The sequence below is a fragment of the Gossypium raimondii genome, chromosome 5 (assembly GCF_025698545.1).
Source record: "Gossypium raimondii isolate GPD5lz chromosome 5, ASM2569854v1, whole genome shotgun sequence".
Taxonomy (NCBI): Eukaryota; Viridiplantae; Streptophyta; class Magnoliopsida; order Malvales; family Malvaceae; genus Gossypium; species Gossypium raimondii.
In genome coordinates this window covers 5,127,490-5,151,928 of record NC_068569.1, presented here as the reverse complement: position 1 = coordinate 5,151,928, position 24,439 = coordinate 5,127,490, and the positions used below count along the sequence as shown (strand labels likewise).

Below are 24,439 nucleotides of genomic sequence, written 5' to 3'. Positions count from 1 at the left end.
GTTGAATAATTTTAAAAGAGATTATTTTTATAAAAATATATATTATTTATGTTTATGCTTAAAAAGTAAATAATGTAGGCCTTGAGGCAAAAAATTGCATTTGGACAGCTAGGCAGACGAGCTCTTTTTACTTTGATAATTTATGTAACAAAGAAAATACACTCCGACACTTGGTTGCATTTGTATTTCCATTTTAAAGAATAAACTTCAAATGTCTTACTCACAACAAAGAGATAAATAGGAAGTGGAAGACAGGTTGAGTTGAGACTTGAGAGGGAGCAATGATTTGCATTCCAACCATTAATCTTAAGTACCAATCAATCACTTTCAATTTAGGGTAAATTTCAAAACAATCACTTTTGTTTTGAAATGTTTCGTTTTAGTCACTAAGCCAACAGTGTAATGGTAAGCTGATGTGGTACGTTAAATCATTATTTCAAATGAAAATTTTAGGTTAAATTCTACAATTGGTTCCTATATTTTTTCTTTTTGAGTAATTTAATTTTTTCTTTTATGTTCTTTTAACTTTCACTTTTTTTTTTCATTCTCTTCTGCTTCTCCCTCTGTTTTCCTCCCTTCTAACATAGTTTTTTTTTTTTTATGTTTTTCATTTGTTGAAACTAGTCCACAAGCTTGCTTCACTCAAAAAAATTAAATTGTTCAAACAAATAAAAGTATAGGGACTAGTTTTAACAAATGGAAAACATAGAAAAATTACGTTAAAAAATAGAGAAGAGAGGAAAACAAAAGGAGAAACAAAAGATAATGGAAAATAAAGAAAAAAAGTAAAGTTAAAAACATAAAAGAAAAAACTTAAATTGCTCAAAATGAACAAATAAGAGGACCATTTGTATAAATTAACCTAAAATTTTTATTTAAAATAATTATTTAACGTGTCACATCAGCTTATCGTTATACCATTAATGGCAATGAACGGCTCAATGATTAAAATGATACAATACGATAACGTAAGTGACTAAAATGTAACCTGAGTTAAACAAAAGTGACTATTATGATAGTTTACCCTTCAATTTATCATATATATATCTACTATTTTAATAAATTAATAATTTTTAGTTAAAAAAAAAACAGTTTTCATGTTTTTGCTTTATTAACATAATAAAAGTATAAAAAAAATAATTTTCATAAATCATAAAATATTATCACGCATGAAAAGAAAAAAGGGCTTTTATCAACTGGGTAAGAAGATGAATGTACTTAGAACCAAAGTAGGAGCGAAGTGGTGTGGTACCACCATAGATAGAATTAGTAAGGGCATTTTTGTAAACGGCAAATATACAGTCCATTGAGTGAAGCCTACTACTACTACTCTCTTTTCTCTTTCACTCACAATTCACGCTCATTCTATCTATTTATTCTTTGTCAACAAAGACAAAAGCACACATTGGATTTCTAATACCCTATTTCCTCCACTTTCATCCATTCATTCATCTCTGTCTCTTTGTTTCCTTGTTCCTACTTTCTGCTTCTTCAAGTTTCTAAGCTGGATATCATCTTCCACTCTGCAAATCAAATCCAACCCTTCATTACCCTCTTCCTTCTTTCTCTGTCATTCCAATTCACAACAAGATTCATCCTTTCTTCTATTCTTTGGGTGTATTGTGCTGCGCTGTTTCATCCTCGATTCATGGCCGCTGCTGCTTCTGCAGCTACTGTTTCACAAGTCTTTCAAAACCATCACAGTGATAACAATGGCGTTGAAGTTAGCAGGCAAGAGATACAAGCCGCCATCGCCAAGGCTGTGGAGCTCAGAGCTTTACATGCAGCTCTCATGCAAGGAAACTACCCTCCAAATCTCAGATACCCTTCTTCTTCTTCTTCCTCCCCTGTTTCACGCCCTTTTCCTCTTTTCTCTGCTCAAGATTACCCTGTTTTCACTCCCGTAAGTTAATATCCTTTTTTCTTTTTTCTTAATCAGTTGCTAAAATTATGTATCTTTTTTCTGGTAACCTTTGTTGCTATCAAGTTGATGCCTGCCTTGTTTATTGAATTCTAAGTTTTATGATTTAATTAAAAAAGTTAATTAACTTCAGCATCAATATAGTTTATGTTGACTTTCTTTTCCCTGTTGAATTCTCTTGATAAGTTTTGGCTAGTTGACTCTCTAGATCATTGTTAGCTTAGTAATTAGTAGGAGCCTTTTCACAAGAAATTTAGCCTCATTCTTCTTCTTCTTCTTCTTCTTCTTCTTCATTGCTTGTAATTTTGTTAAATTCCACATTTTCTTTAAGTTGATTTTAACCTCATTGTCAATGGTTATGCTTATCGTTACTCATTTCCTTTTGGCAATATTTGATAGAGTTATGAAGATGAACCACTATCTGGATATCATACAAATAACCAAGCTTTATCTGAAAGTTGGGATAAATATGGCACTGAAACTGGATTATCAGATTATAAGCAAAAGGGATTTTCTCCTGCCTTAGAATCCCATATTTGTCCTGCTGAAGACCAAAAGTCTGTCACTGGCTCTTGTGCAAACCACATAACTGTCCTACAAACATCACCCTCCACTAGAAGTAGGAGAAACAGTATGGGGGATTTCAAGTCAGTATCATCTTGCAATAGATGCAAGCCTGCTGTTATAACATCTGAATCCGAGAATGTCACCAGGCCGGTCAAGAATTTGGATCCCGTTGTGCCACTATCAGAATCCCATTCATCTGTTCAATCACAACCCAGGAATCGCGGGGTGATTTCACGGTTATTCCCTCGGTTAAAAAAGAAACAGAAGAATGAGAGTTCGCCTAACCGAACAGAATCTGAGGAAGTTTCTCAAATATTGAAGGACACTGGCATATTGTCGATTGAAACATTGAAGAAAGAGTTGTTAGAAGCGAATGAGAGTAGAGATGCAGCCTTGATGGAAGTTGCTGAGGTGAGATCTTCACTAGGAGAGCTCAAGCAGAAGCTGGAGTATTTGGAAACGTATTGCGAAGAGCTCAAGAAGGCATTGAGGCAAGCAACGCAAACAAAGGATTCTCAAATCAATGAAAAGCTAGGAAATTATCCTAGGAAGGGGAAAGGCATAGATGGGAATGAAGAAAACTTGATGCCAGTCAGTGAGGAGGTAATGGCAGAGGGTTTCTTGCAGATTGTATCGGAAGCAAGATTGTCAGTGAAACAATTCTGCAAAACACTTATTGGACAGATTGAAGAGACTGATAATACTTTAATGGAGAATTTGAATTCTCTTCTTCGACCATATAAACTTTCATTGAATTCCAAGTACTCTAAGGCAGTGTCATACCATTTGGAAGCAATTATAAACCAATCATTCTACCAGGACTTTGAGAACTGTGTGTTTCAGAAGAATGGGTCACCAAAGCTGCTGGACCCTCAACAAAATCGCCAAGCTCAATTCTCATCGTTTGTTGGGCTTAGAAATCTAAGCTGGAATGAAGTGCTGAGGACAGGGACTAAATGCTACAGTGAAGAGTTCAGCAAGTTTTGTGATCAGAAGATGAGTTTGATCATTTCAACCTTGAATTGGACTAGACCATGGCCTCAACAGTTGCTTCAAGCATTCTTTGTTGCAGCCAAATGCATATGGTTGCTGCATTTGCTTGCGTTTTCATTCAATCCTCCACTGGGGATTTTAAGGGTGGAGGAAAATACAACCTTCGATCCACATTACATGGAAGATATGCTCATGGAAAGGCAAAAATCTCATGGACCCAACCGAGTAAAGATCATGGTGATGCCAGGTTTTTATGTTCAGGGAAGGGTTTTAAAGTGTAAGGTGATATGCAGATATAAAATTGCAGCTTGATTAATTTGCTACAAATTCTTTTCTCCAGAGGTTTTTCAAGTAGAAAAGTTTGTAATTAGCTAATATATATATATATATATTTGTAACATTTATAAGAAAAGATTCAGTTATACTAAGTATAAAATTAAATTCCTATCAAATGCTTGAATATCAGAACTGTACATCCATTTCCTAAAATCAGCAGAGATTTAAACATCAGTGATTGCTTCTCTGCTATTCAATTCCTGTGTTTCCAGCTCCTTAACAGCCTTTATAAGGAGATACAAGCCATCGAGTAGTTTGCCAATCCAAATCCTACAAGCAAAGAGACTGGATCAATTTATTGTATTCATCAACAGTACGGAGGACCCAAAAAATGCTTCATCTCAGCCAATAGCTTCAAACTTCAAAGCCTTGTCTAGTTCTTAAATTTTGCAATATCCAACATCTCCAAAGCTAATTTCACGTTTCATCCCTCTTACAAAGTGAACTGATGAAACAATTAATAGAAGATTGGGGCGACTGCTTGTTTTTCTCTTCAACCAACAAGTGAGCATTTTTAGCTTTTCCCCCTTTACAAAAGCCAAGTTATAATCTTTCCCACTTGCCCACCATCCGGAAAGTTGTCCCCATCAAGCATTCTTTCACATACAGACCAAGCCCGATCAATCATACATAAAGCTTTGACAGTGAAATAATAACAGCATGTTTGATTCATTGTAATGTAATGGAGACTTGATAGTGAAATAATAACAGTATGTTTGATTCATTGTAATGCAATAGAGCTTTGATAGACGTAAGCATTCCTCTTCCTAATATCACAACCTTGACAAGTGATTCAACCCTGGTTTCTTCATTACCCATTTGGAAAACCGAATCATATTTTCACCCATAATAAATGTGTTTGAGCAACTTTGACAACAAAACCCTCGTGCAAACCCAAAGCTATTGCATCAAGACTTGAATCCAATGACCCATCAACTCTACTTTGCAATAAAGACAATACATTTTCTAACTCCTCATCATTTTTGGCATCTCCAGGGTCTGACCTCGAAAGAGTGAACTTCCGACGCTTTAGAATCAATCCCAACCGAAATACCGTCCAACTGAGAATCCCCATCTTCTGAAAAGAAAAACCCGGAGATGAATAATCGCTTGGCATTGCAGAGAAATGAGAGAAGATACAAAGCGTTTGAGAGAGTGAAGAATGCAAAGGTTTCGAGTACCATAAAAAAGCCTCGTTCATTTGGGTTGTATTCTGTCCCTTCCTGCTGTGATTAATTTTTGTTAATTTCGTCATTTTTCTTTAAAATTACATACAAAATTTATTCAAAAAAAATATTTTTTCATATTTTATATAAAAAAGCATAAAAAAAACAATATTTTTTAATATTTTAGCAATGACGTAAACAATAGATATTAAGTTATAGAACCCACCCGAGTTTAAATCTCCAAGTGAACAAATAAAACGTTTTTATTTAGGTAGCTCTATTTAAACAAAATTTTGTATGAGATAAACAGTTGTTAATTTTTTTAGTACTCAAATTTGTAAGTACTAAATTTATATCAAAACTTGTTTCGTATATTAATAAATTTAAATATCGAACTTAATTATGTGTTTGATAAAAATAAATTTATTTTTAAAATTATTTATCTCTTAAATTTGATCTTATTAATATAATATTTTATTTTATTTTATATCAAAAGTTGTTTGGTATACAATTTTTCAAAAATATTTTAAAAAATCAATTTAATATTTTAAACGAAAGTGATAAATAGTTATCTTATTCAACATTTTTTATGAAAATTTTGTATTAATTGAAAAATTAATACGATTATCAACTATATTTAAAAAATTAATTGTAATGATTTATATAAAACACAAGTAATTACATGTATAGTCACAAGTAAAAAAAAAAAAAACACATGGCTTTATTTTATAGGATTTTCTAAAAAGAAGTTTACAAACACAAGTATAAGAATAGCACAAATCACCGACAATACATGTTTACTAAAATAAAACTAAAATAAACTTAATACAAAATACAACATATTAAAAATAAAATATATAGATATTTGGATGAGTCGGGTTGGGCCCTAACAAAATTTTAAACCCGATTATTAGGCCTAGACAAAAAATTAGGTCAAAATTTTTGCCAAGCTGAGCTTGGCTTGTATTAATTTTTATATAATTTTTTAAAAATTTAATATATAAAGTACACTAAAAATATTAAAATAAAAGTTTCTCAACAAATTAAAAATAAATTTAAAAAAGTCTTTATACTTAAATAAGTGTAACTGAACAAACAAATGCCTCTAAAATAGTAGCAAAATTGACAATAAAATAAGTGTTATACTATATCCAAAAAATAATAATAAAATAGTAGCAACATAATAGTGAGAAAACAATAAGGGTTTTTTTTATTGAAAATTTGGACCAGGCGAAAAAAAAATCTTACCCGAGACCTAACCCATTTTTTAAATGGGTCATGTTTTTTGTTTAAACTCATCTTTTAGATTTATATTTTGTCCAAATCCTCTCATTTTCTGAATTAACGCTCAACACATAAGCAAATAATTTGAAAGAAAACTCACAAACAACACTCACATGATCCAAACCTGAATATTTAAAGTCCAAGAACCTCGACTTACTAAAACCTTGCTAGCAAATTTTCCACATTATTAAAATACTTTCATCTGATTTTTTATAAATATAATAATTTAATAAATTAAAAAATGGTCATATTGATCTTTTTAAGAAAAAAATATATGCAAAGAAGTAAACAAATATGATAATAAGTAAGTTATTAACAAAAATAAATAGCACAAAAAAAGGGAAAAGACCAAAACTTTCTTTTTGGTTTTGTTTTTTATTTATCGCCTCACGGGAATATATTTTCCCGGAAAAAAACAAACAACAAACACTTTCAATATTTACAGTAAATTGTATACTTGGAAACAAAAAGGAAGAAAACTAAAAGAAGTGATGTACAAGATTTGATGGGTGGGCCTCCATTAGGCCTATCTTTGAAAAGCATTTGCATTATACTTAACGTTAATTAATATGTTATTTTTAGTAATAACATATTTTTAATTTTATATCAGCAAGTTATCAGTTTCTTTCATGAACATGGTTTGAAAATTATATATTCAAAATTAAATAATTGTTTGAAATTTTACTTGTTTATTTTACCTTCAAATATTCAAGGTTTAATGCATTATTTACTATTCGAGTTTGATTTTTTTACTATTGTATTTCTGTTTTTTTGTTTATCATCTTTTTAATATTTAATGTAGATTTTAAAATTGATTTGATGTAAATTCATGATTAATTATGTTATGTATAAAATATAAAGTACGCCACCTCTCACCATCATCCAGCTCGTCTTTTCGTTATTTAGGACATGCGTGCTCGCTAGTTATTTTAGTCCACAACGTATAGTCTGAATAACCGATGTCTTGCTCGTCAACATCCTCCCGTGAGCACCTAAGGATGCGTGTCATCCCTAGGGGGTAATGTGCCGCTACGCATGATGTCTACTTACTCTTAATACATCACATCAATAAACCATACTTTATAAACACGAAGAGAAATCTCCATAAAAAGAGATAACAAAATTAACACTCAACAAATTATATTTAACAAATTAAACAATTTTACACTAACTCAAAAACAAAAACTTTACTCTTAAAATTCTTGTCTAAGAAATCTCTTTTTTTTCTCTCTTTTATACTTCACAAATGGTAAAACTTCAACTTGCATTTGAAAAAAAAGTAAATTAAAGTTAGAAAATAAGTAAAAAGTGTAATAAATGGTAATCCTAATAACATTTTTCTATAAAAAGTAATTTCCTTCCCAATTAAAGTTAAAAATAAAAAAAAGTGTAATAAATGGCAATCCTAATAATATTTTTCTATAAAAGTCATTTCCTTCCCAATTAAAGTTAAAAATAAATAAGTGTAATAAATGGTAATCCTAAGTCATTTCCTCCCCAATTAAAGTTAAAAATAGATAAGTGTAATAAATGATAATAACATTTTCCTATCCTTCCCAATTAAAGATAAAAATAAAAATAAAAAGGTATCACAACTTTTTAAATTTCACAAATAAAATTAGGGTGATGATAAATATAGTATAAAATATTAAAAAAAATATGACACAGAGCAGACTAGTGTACTAAATACTAACCCGTAGTAGAAATAAAAAAGTTTGAAGTGTGTGCAAGTTGAAAGTGAATATAAAATTGAGAGCAGAGCATCTGTGTGTTGAAAGTAATGCAAGTAATGAATTCTTGTCATGCATTAATTTGGCCATAAATACATCCTTGTCATATTACCCTTCTGATATATGTTCTTACAAAGCTAGTAATGGGAAAGTTTCAGATTCTTCATGTCATGACAAAAAGGCTTTAGCAGTTTGTTGAGAAAAGCAGTTACGTACGCCAGAAACAATGTAAATTATTTTGATTCCATCCCCATTTATCCACATTGTAACGCTCGAGTATCCAAGTTCATCAATATCGTCGCTGAATCATATGTTCAATGTATCAAAATGTAAATTTAAATTTTTGGATATATAGTGCTCTTCATTGTGTATAAATAAGTAGACACAGAGATCCAATATATTTTCACTTTCACAGCAACCTTCTTCTCCACTCCTCCATCTATATATATAGTTAGAGGCGGAAGGGAGGAAGTGACATTGGCAATATGGCTTTGCTGCATTCTTACTTCTTAAGCGCTGGTGAGTGTGTTTCAGGGTCCATGGTCTTGGCAGTGGCAATGTCCATTGCTTCCTATTTTCTGATCCCTATGGTGTTTGGTGGTCGACATAAAAACTGGAAGAATGCACCACCAGGCCCTGTTGGTTGGCCTATCCTTGGCAGCCTTCCACACCTCTCCAATCGTCTCCATGAAGATTTCTTTCACATGGCCAAGATCTACGGTCCCCTTTTCAGTCTAAACTTGGGAATAAAGCCGGCCATAGTGGTGTCATCACCGGAAATGGCAGCCCAAGTTTTGAAGGAAAAGGAAGGGATGTTCTCCAGTCGGACCATAACCGAGACCATTCGAGTCATCTCTTATGATGCCCATTCCATCATTTTCTCGCCCTATGGTCCCAGGTGGAAGGTTCTTCGAAGGATCTTGATCACCGAACTACTTTCTCCTAAGGCCTTTGAACAATTTGAGCCACTTCGTACCTCACAGGTTAAATTCGATCTTATACATTTTTGTAAAGGTTTTTTGTTTTTAAATGTAATCTTCTGAAGGTTTGTGTTTTTCAACAGGTTCATGGTTTGCTCAAGTATTTGTACTTGGTCTCAAAGTCCAACACTCAAGTGAACATAGCAGAATATGCTTTTACAGCACTGGCCAACCTAGTGAGTAATTTCGTCTGCTCCAAAGACCTTTTCGACAACTCAATGCCTGAAGGAAGAAAAATGAAAGAGAGGTTCTGGGAGTTGATAAAGGTGATTGGGACCCCGAATTTTTCTGATCTCATCCCAATTGTTAAACCATTTGATCCACAAGGCTTGAAGAGAAAAATCAACAAGATCTTCGGTCAGTTGGATGCTTTCTATGAGAAGTTAATTGAGGAGAGGTTGGCTGAGAAGGGAAAAGCTCAACTTGATGGGACGATACCCTACAAACGGAAAATGGATATGTTAGATGTTCTGTTGAGTTATGAGAGTAATGATAAAGAAAATGGTTTGGACCGTTTACCAAAATCTATCGTCAAAGGAATGCTTTCTGTAAGTACATATATTTAGAACTCAATTGTAATATATGTAGTATCAATCTAATCACTCTTTTTGTTTTGGCAGGAAATGTTTATTGCAGGAACTGAGACAACCTCAAGCACTGTGGAGTGGGGCATGGCAGAAATCCTAAGGAAACCCAGTGTACTCAAGAAACTGCTACTGGAACTAGATCAAGTTGTAGGGAAGGACAGATTTGTGGTGGAAAGCGATATCCCGAAGTTGGCATACCTTCAGGCAGTTGTGAAAGAAGTTTTCAGACTGCACCCTGGCGTTCCGCTCATCATCCCTCGTCGCACCAACGAGGCATGCGAGGTAGCTGGCTACCATATCCCCAAGCACTGCATCGTTTACGTGAACGTTTGGGGAATGGCAAGGGATCCTAATGTGTGGGAAGATCCACTGGAGTTCAAGCCGGAGAGGTTCATAGGGTCAAGCGTGGATGTGAAGGGCCAAGACTTTAACCTCTTGCCGTTTGGGACGGGGAGAAGGTCGTGCGTGGGATGGCCACTGGCTCATCGCATGGTGCACTATTACTTGGCTGCTCTGCTCCATGCTTTCCAGTGGGAGTCACCTCCAGATGTCCTGAATGATCTGGGGGAGAGAGTGGGGCTTACTATTCAGAAAGGTAAGAGCTTGCTTAGCACTCCCAAGCCTCGACTGCCAGCCTCTGTTTATGAGCGTTAGAAGGGCACCATCCAAGTATAAGTTAAAGTAGAGTGTGCCTGTAATGTTCCTATGTTATGTTCTGTTGTTTAATATATAATGCGAAGGGTGCTCAAATGAAAGTTTGGTGGCAATCTTGTCTACCAACATTTATGAATCGCGGCATTATAATAAAAATAATGTGTTACCCTTAGTTTTTCTTTTTATTGAATATAGAGTAAAACATAATTAAATCAGTAAATATACCTTGGTTCTCTGTTAGCATTAAATAAGATATAGCAAAATGAAGCTTTTCAAATATTTTCCAGTCAGACATGGGTGGTTTGAAGAAGAAGAAGAAAAGGGTGGAGAAAGAGTGAAAATAAAAATTAATTTTGATATATATTTTAATTTAATGTAAATTTAAAAATAACACATGACATGTTTTTTCTATTATTAAAGTGGGATTTTAATGGAGATAAGTATAGAGATTTATAATTTAAGTGTCTAATTTGATAAAAAAATGTAGATATCTAACAAAAATAGTATAGTTTAAGAGTAGCTTATTCAATTAAATCAAATAAATAAGGAGTTAGTAAGTAATAAAAATTACTTATATAACTTTGATATGGTGTTTTGTAATTGAATTATATTTTATTAATTATTTATCACGAACTCATTTTTTTTCTTAGAGAAGTGAATGGAGGAAATCTTTTAAGTATTAAATTAACAATTAAGCATATAAAGAGAAAATTTTCAAAAATTTATGTAATAAATATATATAAATATAATATTCATAATATTTCTCAAAATCGTCTATTTAATAGTAAATTTGAAATTATTATATCACTAATGAATTTGATAAAATCATATTTTTATACTTTTTAAATAAATATATGATAATATCACATCCAATTTAATTTAGTCATGCAATTTAATTAGCAAATGGAATTTAAATCAAAATTTCAAATTATAAACATTTAATTTTCTTTGAATTTATTTTCAAATTTTAAATTAAAGAAAATTTAGAAAAAAAAAAGAAAAGAAAAATCTTAAATATTGAAATAGTGAAATCTTGAATACTTCATTTGCGAATTTGAACCGTAATTGGGAAGGCCTCAATGAGAAGAAGACCGTAGGGGTGTGCAAAATTCGGGTAAAACCGAAAAAATTTGGTTAACCGACCGAATTCGGTTAATCGGTCGGTTAACCGAATTTTTTCGGTCGGGGATCGGTTAATTATTTTTTGATTTTTCGGTTAACGGTTAATTCGGTTCGAAATCGGTCGGTTAACCAAATTTTTTCGGTTAACCGAAAAAATTAATAAATAAAATTATAATATATAAATAGGCCCACTATTCACCTAAACCCAATCTAAACTCAAGTATTCAACCCAACCCAACCCAATCATAAAATTAAATTACAAATAATTTAATAAATAAAAATAAAATTTTAAAACTAAGACTAAAACTAAAGTCTAAAAGTCTAAAAATAATTTAATTATGTAGTGATTCAATTTGGTTAATTTGGTTATTTCGGGTAATTCGGGTAATTCGGTTAATTCGGGTAATTCGGGTAATTCGGTTAATTCGGGTAATTCGGTTAATTCGGTTAATTTTTAACCAAAAATAAAAAACATATAATTTTCGGTTAATTCGGTTAACCGACCGAATTAACCGAAAAAATTTCGGTTCGGTTAATTTTTTTGAAAAAAAATTCGGTTCGGTTAACGGTTAAAGATTTTGAAAGGTCGGTTAATTCGGTTAATGTTATTTCGGGTCGGTTAACCGGTCGGTTAACCGAATGAACACCCCTAGAAGACCGTACTAGAAAAATCAGACTTGTTCGACAGTGGAGATTGAAGATCAGATATTAGAGAGCGTCAAGATTCGAAAGCTTTTAGGCTAATTTCAAGATTTCTGGAAAGCTTTTTAAAAAGAACGTGAGGAGAGGAGCTAGAGAGGAGCATTTTGGTGTGGCAATTGACCGATGACAGCGTCAGAGTGCAGTGGTGTGAAGGCAACAATTAGGGTTGCTAGGAGAAGAAAAGAGGTCCTTGTATTATAGAATTGGATCGAATTAATCTCTCTATTATTAAATGAATTAATTCAGTTCTTATACTATTATTAAATGTCTTGAGTTCAATTCCAAACAAAAGATTTCATTTATAGAACCATAAAAGTTTTAAAATAATTAACTTTATTAAACAATAAATTATATTTTTTAAATAAGAAATGTTAATTCTATTCCAATTTGATATTATTTAATTCGATATTAATTCAAATAATTTAATAGGAAAGAAATTAATTTGATTAGGTCCCTATAAACCTCTCAAGTATATTAAAAAAAATGTCAGAAAACATTGATCGTGCATTGAGGTTTTGCACCATAGCTTTGGTAACATGATTCTCAATTATCAAGATGAGTAAGAGTCGAGAGTTTTTCAACCTTAGTTTGGAAAATTGGTTTGAGAAGCACCAATTGTATCTGATTATTTTGCGAGTAAGGCTAGTGAATGACCAGAACTCTTTGGCGTCATCAGTTGGCAACTTTGGATTGGAAGGAATAATTTTGTATTGAACAATGAATTTGTTGAAAGCAGCAACATTTTGCAAAAAAAGGTTGACGGATGAAAGGAAGTTTTTTGCAAGCAGTCAAGAGAAGGGTGATTCCTTTGAGTCACATAAACACTACCTCTTATGTTTGACAAGATGGACTCTTCCAGATGATGGGTGGCTGAAAGTGAATACTAATGGTGCAATTTATCAGTTGTTGTCTGAGATTATTGTAGCAAGTGGTTCAATACGAGATCACCAGGGGGTTTGGATAGTTGGTTTTTCTAAAAATATAAGTTGTTTTGTGGTTCTGGTGAAACTCCAGGGTGCTCTTGAGGGACTCCAAGTAGTATAGGATCTAGGTTTAGAGAATGTGATACTTGAGATGGATAGTACTGAAGCTATCAAAGTGATCCAAACAAATGAAGTTGAACAAATTTATTCAAGTGTGGGGCGTGCCATCAAGGACCTTCTGAAACGTACCTGGACAGTTCATGTGAGACATATGTTTAGAGAGGAGAACAAGGTTGTGGATGGCTTAATAAAAATGGCGTTCTCAAGATCTTTGGGGAAACATATTTACATGTAATCACCAGATGAAGTGTTGTAACTATTGCACGATGATTAAGATGTAAGGAAATCATCTTATCTAATTTATATTTGATTCAATACTTCTTTTATAAAAAAATAAAAATAAAAACTTTGAAAAAAAAGGAAAAAAAAATCTCGAGCTTAACGTGGGAGGGAAAATGGACGAAAAGGGAAAGTTGCAATACCTAACCATTTTGACAGTAATTTAAAAATGGAATGCCCTATAAATCAATTTTCCTTCCATTTTAAATAAAATCTGATGTTTTTATTAATCGGATAATATTTAAAAAATGGTTTTTGCTTTTAAATAAAAATTTGGTTTACACTAAATAAAAGTTTAATCGATTTAGTCCTTTTTTTTTTACTTTCCTTTCTTCCTTTTTCCACACCACACGTTGGGGTTTTTCTATCTTCTAGTTGTTTCTTTCATTTTTTTCTATTTTATTTATTCATTTTATTATTTAATCAATTATATCAAAGGTCAGGATTCAATCACTGAAACTTTTATATATCAAAATATCTTCTTTCTTCCTTCTCCAAAAGGTGAGCCAAATTATTATTATTATTATTTTCACCTTGTAATGAATCCATTAATTCACCAACCAATCAAATTATACCAAAGTTGTCTCCCAATGACCTATCCTTTTGTCCAATATAATCATTATGTCGTGTTAAAAATATTTATTTGTGACTCTACCTTTTCTTCTTACGATCTATTTTCACATTTAGTCCTTTAACTTTTACCAAATTCCAAAATATTTTATTTTACTTTCTTCTTTTGCCACACCAAATTTCAATACACTCAATCTATTTGCTTGATAAATTTATCATGTACGTTACTAGAACAATACATTTGTTGTACTGAAAATTTTAGGGCATTACGATTTTAAAATAAATGAAAAAGTTAACATTTATTAACTTCGTTGACGTGACATATAAGTTAATTACTACATGAATGCTCACAAGTAATTAATTAATTTTTAAAATTTAAAAAATTAAAAATATGAAAATTATTTAAAATGTTTAAATTATTAAAATTATTAGAAAAGTATAAAATTATAAAGACTTTTTTAAAAATATTTTTAATTTTAAAAGATTAATTGCTAAAGTGAATGCATGTAAGCAAAAGTTAACAAAGTTTATATATGTTAATTTTACATTCATTTTGAGATAATTTAACAAATAATACAAATTCAAAAAGTAAAAGAGAAAAAAATTAAAATAATTCTTTTAAAAAAAATGATTTTGCTTTGGTCAGAAAAACTGAGCCTGAAAAGTTAATAAAATATCTGTCTTGCTGGCAAACGTGTTTGAATAGACTCAAAGGTAATTGAGTTGGGTTGGAAAACATTATCTTGATTCATCCAATTGCTTTCTGGTTTGTCGTTCTTTGTGCCTTCTGTGGGACTCTTTGTAATGGCAATGTGTTTCCTTTCATTATAAAATGGATTCTCAATTTGATTAAAGAAAAGAAACAGAGCATGTGAGTCACAGAGAAAAATGAAGAAAGTAGAGCTGATATTCGTTCCAACACCAGGAGCCGGCCACTTGGCCCCAACTGTTGAATTCGTAAAGCGTCTCATCCATCACGATGATCGAATTTTGGTTACTATTCTTTCCATTGAGTGGCATTCTTCGGGTTTCGCCGATGCCTACACCGAATCGCTTGCTACTTTGCAACCTGATCGAATCCAGGTAATTCAGGTTTCTCGGGTAGATCCTCCCCCGTTACATCTTTGGACCTTGGCACCCGAAGCTTTTATCTATGCATTAATTCAGAGCTACATCCCTCATGTTAGAAATGCTGTCACAAATATTTTGTCTATGAAATCCACTTCGGATTCAACCCGAGTTGCAGGCTTAGTTCTTGATCTGTTTTGTTCGCCCATGGTTGATGTCGCAACTGAACTTGGTCTTTCTTCTTATATATACTTAACCTCAAATGCATCCTTCTTCGGTCTCGTGCTGTACCTACAAGCGCTACATAGACAGATCAGCTCGGAATTTGAGTACCCGAACCCCGATAATCCAAACAAGGATCTTGGACATTTGATCCCAGGATTTGCAAATCCTGTCCCTTCATGTGTTCTGCCTTCATTCATGTTCAACAAGCATGGAAGTTATACCGCATTTGTTAAGATTGCTGAAAGGTTCAAGGACGCCAAAGGTATAGTGATAAATACATTTGAAGAGCTTGAGACTTATGCTCTTAGTTGTTTTGTCAATGGCCAAAACCCTCCAATTTATCCAGTTGGACCAGTGATTCACCTCGATAGTTTGCCTCACCCTGAATTGGACCAGCTCCAACGCGACAGGATCATGAAATGGCTTGATAATCAGCCTGAATCATCAGTGGTTTTTCTTTGCTTCGGAAGCCATGGATGCCATGGACCACCCCAAGTGAAAGAAATAGCACTTGGGTTAGAGCAGAGTGGGCAGAGGTTCTTATGGTCCTTGCATATGCCAGAAACACCACTAAATGACGCTGCAGGAGCAGTTCATTACAAGAACCCTGAGGAAATGTTACCAGAAGGGTTCCTAGAAAGGATCCAGGAGAGGGGGATGATATGCAGGTGGGCGCCACAAGTGGACGTTCTCGGCCACAAAGCAGTAGGAGGGTTTGTATCTCATTGCGGTTGGAACTCGATCCTGGAAAGCTTGTGGCATGGCGTGCCGATTGTAACATGGCCTATATATGCGGAGCAACAGCTAAATGCATATATGATGAAGGAGGTGGGATTAGCAGTAGAGTTGAGGTTGGATTATAGGGGAGGGACAAGTGATATTGTGAAGGCAGAGGAGATAGAGGAAGGAGTACGACAGGTTATGGATGCAGGCAGTAAGGTTAGGAAGAAAGTGAAGGAAATGGCAGAGATGGCTAGGAAGGCCGTTATGAATGGTGGATCTTCATTTAATTCAATTGGACGATTCATAGAGGATATGCTAGCCAACACCTGATATATCTACCTCTATATGTATATCAGTGTACTCAGTTTATATTGAAAATAAGCCCTGGGTTGCGTCCTTATCTTCTTAGCCCTTGTTCAAGGAAATTATTTACATTATCCTAATTTTAAATTGCTTTTAATTATTATTTCATCTTATTTTTAAATTAATGCTTATGAAATAAGCTCCTTCACTTTAATACTAACCTGTCAGCCACATAAATTGTATTAAATTTTGGATAAATTATACAAATAAAAATTTTTATTTTAGGCATTCAAAATAAAAGTTTACAATTTAAGCATTCGTGTAACATAATTCGATCATTTTGGTCACTCCTGTTAAAATCACAAACAACAATTTGACGTGATAGTTAAAAATGTCAGTATAATAATAAATTTAATTCTCAACTTTTATATATTATATCAATTCAATCATAATTTAAAAGTTAATCCTTAAAATTTACAAATGATCTCAATTTAATCCTAATTTTAAAAATTCAAAGAAATATATAAATATATAAATATATTCAAAAAATATAATAATAAATTTAAAATATATATAAAATAAAAAATATTATTGACAAGAAATAATAATATATAAAATTTAAATATATATAAAAATAAATATTTTAATCTTTCATTAACTACTACTAATTGAATTTTAGTTTTGTACTTTTCAATTAGTCAATTTTAATCTTAATTCAAATAGTAGTAATTAAATCCGTATTGTTAAATTCAATTATTAGTCTTGCAGATTTAGTCAATATTCTCTAATTAGATAATTTTAGGTCCCTGTATTTTTAAAATTTAAAATTACAGTCTTGATGCAAATGATTAATTGAATTTTTAGTGAGTAAAATGTGAAAGTTTTCTTCTTTTCTTTCATTTCTTTGTTCTTTTTAGCTGTGGCTGTACCCTCTTGCTGAAATGCAGAGAAAACTCTACATTTTTCTTTTCCTTTATATTACATTTTTCTGAGTAAGATTTACTTTTTTTTATCATGAAAATTACTATTATAAATAAAAAGAAGTTAGTGGGTAGTTTTGTGAAGGAGTTCAAACAAAAGAAAAATATAGTAGAGGGTAGGTTTTTAAGGGTAATAAATGTGATTTATATATATATATAAAACCGACTCCAACACCAATGTTCAAAGTATTATTTTAAGAATTTTAAATATCTCAAATTAGCCATGTATTCATTTTACAATTTTTCAAGGATGCAATTGAAGGTATTTAAAGGAGTAATTAATAAAATTTGTTAGTTTTAATTAACACACACCCAACCAACTCAATTAATATATGTATATATATATACATACACAATTATTAATGGGATTGACTGACAAACACAATTTTTGTCATAATTTCACTTCAATTGTAGATGCTCTAAGAATTTATTATAATTCTAAAATACAATAGAATTTAGTTAAATTTTTTACAAAATGTTGGCTCAAACTTTAAACTTTAAAATTTAAATCCTAAATCTTAAACAAATGAAATGTATTGTTAGTTTATATTTTCCTATTTATTAATATAAAGTTTTTTAAACTAAATTGACAAGTCCATTGGCATCAAATCAAATACACGAAGTTATCATAAATAATAAATTAATAAGTTTATAGTATTTATTTTGTAATTTTAATTTTTGAATCCATATAAAAAATTTAAATATTTGTTCATTTTCTGAATTTTCATTCTACCATATGATTTGGCATTAAAGATATAGCTTTTGATGCAGAGTTTTGTACATATACCATACTTTTATTGATTCTTTATTACCACCACATTTCTTTTAAACAATGCAACTGGTATGATAGGAGAAAAATGGCAAGTATGCCTTAGTATTTTGAAATTCTCACCAAAATTCTTCTGAGTTTTAGGTTCAATAAATTTAATATACAAAAAAGAAATATATATACATTTATAGTTTGAAAGTGAAAAGAAGGGGCAGAAAAGATGAAACTATCTCAAAACGAATGATTAGCGACATTGGAATTTGCGTGGTCCTATATATGGAAGCGAGCAAGAAAGAAAAGACTAAACAGAACAGTAAGTGGTAGGAGATGGAGAGTAGAGCTGATATTCGTTCCATCACCAGGAGTCGGTCATTTGGCCTCAACTGTTCAACTCGCAAAGCGTCTTATTAATCACGATCATAGAATTTGGGTTACTGTTCTTTGTATTCAGTGGTTCTCTTCAGGTTTTGTCGATGCCTACATCGAAGAACCTGCTCGAATCCACTTCATTCAGCTCCCTCAGGTAGATCCTCCCTCGTTACATCTTTTGAAGTCAGTACCATAAGTCTTTATCTATGAATTCATTCAGAGCTACATTGATCCTGTTAGAAATGCTGTCACAAATATTGTGTCCATGAAATCTACTTCCAACTCAACCCGGATGTCGCAACTGATTTGGGTCTTCCTTCTTATATATTCTTAACCTCAAATGCAGCCACCTTGGGTCTCATACTGTACCTACCAATTTGACATAGAACAGCTCGGAATTTGAATACCCGAAGCCTGAAACCCGAAACACGGATCTTGGACATTTGATCCCAGGATTTGCAAATCCTGTCCCTTCCTGTGTTCTGCCTTCATTCTTGTTCAACAAGGATGGAGGTTATACCGCATTTGTCAAGTTTGCTGAAAGGTTTAAGGATGCCAAAGGTATCATGATAAATACATTTGAAGAGCTTGAACCTTATGCCCTTCGTTGTTTTTCCAACGCCCAAAACCCTCCAATTTATCCATTTGGACCAGTGATTCAACTCGATGGTTTGCCTAATCCTGAGTTGGATCTGGTCCAACGCGACCAAGCTCATGAAATGGCTTGATAACCAGCCTGAATAATCAGAGGTTTTTCTTTGCTTCGGAAGCATGGGAAGCCATGAACCACCCCAAGTGAAAGTAATAGCACTTGCGCTAGACCGGAGTGGGCACAAGTTCTTGTGGTCCTTGCATGTGCCACCAGCAGTAGATGCTGCTGCAGGAACAGTTCATTTCAAGAATCCTGAGGAAATGTTACCAGAAGGGTTCCTGGAAAGGATCCAGGAGAGGGGGATGGTATGCGGGTGGGCACCACAGGTGGAGGTTCTTGGCCACAATGCAGTAGGAGGGTTTGTATCTCATTGCGGTTGGAACTCAATACTGGAAAGCTTGTGGTTTAGTGTGCCGATTGTAACATGGCCTATGTTTGCTGAACAACAGTTGAATGCATATATGAAGAAGGAGCTGGGATTGGCAGTAGTGATGAGGTTGGATTACAGGAAAGGGATAAGTGATGTTGTGATGGCAGACGAGATAGAGGAAGGTGTACGACAGGTTATGGATGCAGGCAGAGAGGTTAGGAAGAAAGTGAAGAAAACGGAAGAGATGGCTAGGAAGGCTGTTATGAATGGTGGATCTTCATTCAATTCAATTGGAAGATTCATAGAGGATATGATAGGCAACATCTGATGTATATTACATATATATCTTCTTAGCCATCCATTGCATCCTTATCTTCTTAGCCCCTGTAAAATTTTCAATCATGTCAAGGAAACTAACGAGGTGCTATTGTTATCACTAACTTGGCAGCCACATAAGTTTTCCATTAAATGACTAGATTTGGTACCAACAAAGTTCTAACCTAGTTAGGATAAAGTAAAATTTAATGACTAATGGAGAAATTTACTCTTTTTATAAAACCAGGATCATCTGTATAAAACAAAAAATTAAAATAATGAAAGAAGAATGAGGCTAAGAAACCTGAGTTCCAACACCAAGCACCTGTATCATCGGCAACAAGGCAATTCCACCAGAAAAAAAAAGACCAGTGTAAATACATTTGATATGAGCAACACATAGATAAACAAAAAAGTAACAGCAATATGATTCACAGGTCTATGCACTCCTCAAGTTATTTAAGTCTCCTCTTACTATTTCAAAAACCATCTACAAGCTCTTAATGGCAGCTAATAATCCTTCTATTTTAATTTCATTTTCCTCATTAGTTTCCTATTAGTTCCTAAGGCTTTTGATTTTCTCTGGTGGATTTGCATTTAATTCCCACTAGTTTCCTCGTCCTTTTTTAGAGCTTATCCTAGTATTTGCTCAGTTTCTTTCACTTGGTCTGTCCACAGCACAATTTCGCATAAACTTGAAAAGCTCATTGATGCACCCAAATTAACTACCACTTTTGAATTTGATAGATATAAAGAAAGGACCAACATTTAATCAAACTGAACCCATCCTAAAATTGAGATTACATTAGTTAACAGCCTAACAGCCAACTAGGCAAAATCCAATCTCATGAGAGGAGAACCAGTGACAAATCTTTGGAGGATTTACTAGAGTTCAAATGGCCTTACTTTTCATAAGAAATTGTACAATATCATCAAGATCCCAAATTCTTCTTTTTCCTCCCTCTCCCTATACAGCCTTGCTAAAAAGTTTTCTAGGTTTCAACCTCATACAAAATTATAGAATATCACCCAAGGTAAAAAATTGTAGAATTGTAGATTAGATCCTTTTAGAACGACCCTCAAGAAAAAGCCCTCATCTGGTATTTCTATGTACTGCAGAATAATTCAAAACTCAAAAAGTATCTATCTTGTTATAAACTAGCCCTATAGAACTGCAAAACATCTAAGCTAAAATAAATAACAAAAAGCTGCAGACATGATATAACCATATACAGATAGAAATTGGTTTACAAGGGAAGAAATATCTTGATTAATGAGTTTTTATTTTGTCCAAAGGAAATATGGAAAATGTCACAAGTTTATCATATGGACAGTTTCTACAATTGACACATTTTACATGCACCCTTTATGGCAATTTCCATTCAAGGGAAGCTGGGAAATGTGACACAAACTTATTCCTTTTTTTTTGCTCTCTTTGAAAAGGTGAGCAAAACTAAATCAGAAAATTAGGCTTGACTTACAGCCTTTGCATGTTCAAATGCTAACACTTGTACTAGAAAGCTACATAACTTGGACTCAGATGCGAGTGTCTATGTATCAGACATGGTATGTTCAATTTTTTTTTAATGTATTTGGAGGATTCTTGGAAGGTTATATCCCCCATACCTATGTTGGACATAGGAACTTCAAGAAAAATGAGAAGTCAAAGCAACATAGCTAGAAAGACTAATGGATAGGTGACATTCCTCGATCTAGGTCTGTAAAAATGCATAATTTCACAGTTCCTGCAAAACTAACATCAAATAATATGTACGAGACCAAATTATGAATCATCATTTGTAAATGAAACAGGGGGTTGAAGAGAAAAGGTTTACCTGACATCTCAAAATTTTCAACCTAAGCTCCAAAGTACTGTATTAAGTCGTCATCAAGCAGTTCCTCTAGTGAACTTGTACCATCAAATGGAAGTTCAAATGGGCTGTTAAAGCCACCATAAAATGAGGGATCACTTGTGGGTGAACCAAAGGGATTATGAACAGCTCTATCTTGCTCATCATGAAATGGGTCTTTCATGTAATGGTGCAATTCTCCCCCAGTAATTACATGATCATTTCCAGCAGGCACCGATACATCAATCCCATTTTCTGGCCCAATCTGCGGTACATTCATCCCCATCTGAATTTGCTGACCATCACGACAATGCCTAAATTCAACCGATGGATTATAAAATTCATATGCAGCACGGTGGTGCAGCTCAGTCTGTTGCACTGATGGATAGAGCATGGGCCTTCCACCTACATGCATGCTCTGGGTGAAAATTTCATTAGCACAAGGAATGGCAGGTAGTTCAGACTGAACAATTAAATGTTTCTCTCCATGCATCAACATTGTGCTTGCATCATTTTCCTGCTGAGTGGCAGGCATATTATATTCAGGAAAAGATGCATCAGTTTGGTTGATATCAGGCACAGGGCTTCTTAACTCGGCATTAACATGTTCATCAGGAGATGGAACAAGTTGCTTATCCACATGGCTTGGTACATTTTGTCGATCACCATGGTTTGTTCTTTTACGAGGTCTCTTCCTCCTAGGTTGTTTTTCGACAGGCTCATTCTCTTGGACTGGATGGGAATCATCATTGTTGATATAAGCTATGGGTTCCACATCTATCGGTTGATCTCTCCTGTCCTCTTTGGAAGAAACTGAACCTCGTCCATCATCAACACCATCAACATCATAATCACTGTCAATACTGACAGCAGGTCGCTTCTTACCATCACGACCACCTTGTGGCTTTTCAGTTATGCTGGATATTCCTTTATCACAGCTAGGTTGCTGAATCAGAGCTTCCTCTCGTCCCAAAACCCCCAACCAAACTGCACTCTCCTTTGCCGTCATCTTATCTTGTAAACATTTTGACTGATGTACATGCCTCCGAATCTTTGCAATATCAGGTGACATGTGCTTTATCACTGCTGTTAGAACTCCAACTTTCCACATCTTCTTAAGATCATGTGGCTTTTTATAAGGAGGACTTTGACCCTGTTGCAGCCCTAGTTTTACCCACCACTCTTCATTCCCAGTGGGCCACCATGGGGGAGGAACTCCCTTTTCTAGTGGATACTTTCTCTGAGGGGGTTTGCAATGCTGCATCAAAGAAGACAAGAGGGATCCAAGAGTAGCATCTTGCAGGTCTTGTAGACTGCACTGTGAATTTCCATTTTTTATGTTATCGGACTCACTGATAGCTAAACACTCTGCGTCATACTTGGCTATTGCTGCTGGCCCATTCTTATCAAATTTCACCTTTTCTTTCCACCAAGATCTTATATTATCTGATGCACCACTTACAGGCTTTCCCTTCTCTGGAATGATGCCATAGACAAATCCACGTGCTTTGCAGACTTCCATTAGCTTCAACATATACTTCAGAATCCCATCTTGAGCTCGTGACATTTTCTTCCTCCGAGCCTGATCAGATGCCTGCTTGGATTTTTGCTTTTCCACAGCCTGCAGGGCTGCAATCTTCTCTCTTTCTTTAATCCTTCTGAGCTTGATACGATCTTTCCATATTCGTCTCTCCAATTCGTCTGCTTCAATCTCTTCGTCACTGACATCTTTCTCTGCTATATTCTCACACCTTATGTCATCAACTTCAAGATCGGAACTGTCAACCAACAAATCAACAATCATTAAAACACGATTCATTAACTCAAACAACAATAAAATCTTGCTTTGTTTGATGAATAAGACAAATAGAAGACAAAACCAAATTCTGAAAGCTTTATCTTTGCTCCTTTTGGATCTACAATAAACAAAAACCCTCACCTACACAGGTCTACATAAAATGTATTTCGCATGAAACTAGAATCTTTTTGTTTTAAACTCAGTTCTTAATTACAATTATTCTCCTACCATAGCAACGTCAATAAAATTTGAGAAATTCTAATATTTTACAGGGTCTACCACAAAATCCCTTTTACACTATTTACTGATTTCAACCACACCCAATGTTAAATCAAATCAAACCAAATCAATCCAATTAAGGAAAAATTAAGTCCAATTTCTTATTCATAAAGAACTCGCTTCCAAAGTTACAAACAATTTAACTTGCTCTAAACAGATTTACCCATTAATATTTCCTTAGATATTACATGCATAAAGAAATCAAACAAAACCCCAAAATCCAATACTCCCTACCTCGTCCAAAATTCAGCAAAAATTGATTAGATAAAACACAATAAAATAGTGGGTTTTCAATGAAAAAGAAGGGTAAAAAGTTAAGCTTTACCTAATATCAGCTCCAATTTCTTCAAATTCGGCCATGAAAAGAAAGTTCAAAAGCTCAAAATCTTTTAACGCTGAATGGCAGACCAAAATGATTGGGAAATCTATTTCACTTTATACGAAGGCTGAAGGAGAGAATTTGAAATTATAGGAAATTTTCTTAAAAAATTTAAAAAAATCAAAGGGTTTGGCTGCTTGAGAAAATATTCTGAATTTCAGAATCAGAAAGGTCGGCGGAAAAAAAGGTATCAAAGATTGGTTTTTGTGCCGAAATTTGTGAACGAGGTGAAATACCCAGTATATGATGTTATGTTCATGAATCATGGGTTAGCTTTAATTATTTCATTATGTTTACACATAAGCCTCATATTAATATTTATTTATATATTGCTTGGTTACAATTTGTCTTTGTTCCATCCAAATATGATTGTGATTTGTGACTCGATCACTTAAATTTTGGTGGAACTTTGCGACAACCAACGG

General features: G+C 33.5%; 4 protein-coding genes and 1 pseudogene across 8 annotated transcripts; 4 read left to right on the top strand and 1 right to left on the bottom strand.

Annotated features, from left to right (window-relative positions):
* The first annotated feature begins 1,363 nt into the window (after positions 1-1,363).
* LOC105769801 (IRK-interacting protein) lies at positions 1,364-3,933 on the top strand. The gene is made up of 2 exons (XM_012590678.2): positions 1,364-1,903; positions 2,321-3,933. Exons 1-2 carry the CDS (start codon positions 1,649-1,651, stop codon positions 3,791-3,793), a joined length of 1,728 nt encoding a protein of 575 aa, XP_012446132.1. The 5' UTR covers positions 1,364-1,648; the 3' UTR covers positions 3,794-3,933.
* Positions 3,934-8,363: 4,430 nt separating this feature from the next.
* On the top strand, positions 8,364-10,390 carry LOC105769436 (probable (S)-N-methylcoclaurine 3'-hydroxylase isozyme 2). Its single transcript, XM_012590066.2, has 3 exons — positions 8,364-8,980; positions 9,061-9,525; positions 9,598-10,390. Exons 1-3 carry the CDS (start codon positions 8,483-8,485, stop codon positions 10,216-10,218), a joined length of 1,584 nt encoding a protein of 527 aa, XP_012445520.1. The 5' UTR covers positions 8,364-8,482; the 3' UTR covers positions 10,219-10,390.
* Positions 10,391-14,656: 4,266 nt separating this feature from the next.
* Positions 14,657-16,413, top strand: LOC105768667 (UDP-glycosyltransferase 71K1). The gene has a single exon (XM_012588741.2). The coding sequence runs from the start codon at positions 14,823-14,825 to the stop codon at positions 16,278-16,280; it is 1,458 nt and encodes a 485-aa protein (XP_012444195.1). The 5' UTR covers positions 14,657-14,822; the 3' UTR covers positions 16,281-16,413.
* Positions 16,414-18,077: 1,664 nt separating this feature from the next.
* On the bottom strand, positions 18,078-24,290 carry LOC105768666 (ETHYLENE INSENSITIVE 3-like 3 protein). Of its 5 annotated transcripts, XM_052630867.1 has the most exons (4): positions 23,961-24,290; positions 21,544-23,336; positions 20,013-20,033; positions 18,078-19,777 (listed from the first exon to the last, which is right to left on the bottom strand). In XM_052630867.1, the coding sequence occupies exons 1-2, from the start codon at positions 23,993-23,995 to the stop codon at positions 21,566-21,568; spliced, it is 1,806 nt and encodes a 601-aa protein (XP_052486827.1). In that variant the 5' UTR covers positions 23,996-24,290; the 3' UTR covers positions 18,078-19,777; positions 20,013-20,033; positions 21,544-21,565. The 5 variants fall into 5 exon arrangements, with proteins under 5 accessions (XP_052486827.1, XP_052486825.1, XP_052486826.1 ...); XM_052630865.1 differs by having other exon boundaries at positions 18,078-21,453; XM_052630866.1 differs by having other exon boundaries at positions 18,078-20,033.
* On the top strand, positions 18,091-19,721 carry LOC105768668 (UDP-glycosyltransferase 71K1-like; annotated as a pseudogene).
* Positions 24,291-24,439: the final 149 nt, after the last annotated feature.

Excerpts from the sequence above, each read along its gene's own strand:
- LOC105769436 (XM_012590066.2), top strand. The coding sequence starts at position 8,483 with ATGGCTTTGCTGCATTCTTACTTCTTAAGCGCTGGTGAGTGTGTTTCA. Across the intron at positions 8,981-9,060 it reads AGCCACTTCGTACCTCACAG|GTTCATGGTTTGCTCAAGTA; the intron begins GTTAAATTCGAT and ends GTTTTTCAACAG. Across the intron at positions 9,526-9,597 it reads TCGTCAAAGGAATGCTTTCT|GAAATGTTTATTGCAGGAAC; the intron begins GTAAGTACATAT and ends TTGTTTTGGCAG.
- LOC105768667 (XM_012588741.2), top strand. The coding sequence starts at position 14,823 with ATGAAGAAAGTAGAGCTGATATTCGTTCCAACACCAGGAGCCGGCCAC.
- LOC105769801 (XM_012590678.2), top strand. The coding sequence starts at position 1,649 with ATGGCCGCTGCTGCTTCTGCAGCTACTGTTTCACAAGTCTTTCAAAAC. Across the intron at positions 1,904-2,320 it reads ATTACCCTGTTTTCACTCCC|AGTTATGAAGATGAACCACT; the intron begins GTAAGTTAATAT and ends AATATTTGATAG.
- LOC105768666 (XM_012588739.2), bottom strand. The coding sequence starts at position 23,995 with ATGGCCGAATTTGAAGAAATTGGAGCTGATATTAG. Across the intron at positions 23,337-23,960 it reads GAAATTGGAGCTGATATTAG|TTCCGATCTTGAAGTTGATG; the intron begins GTAAAGCTTAAC and ends GTTGGTTGACAG.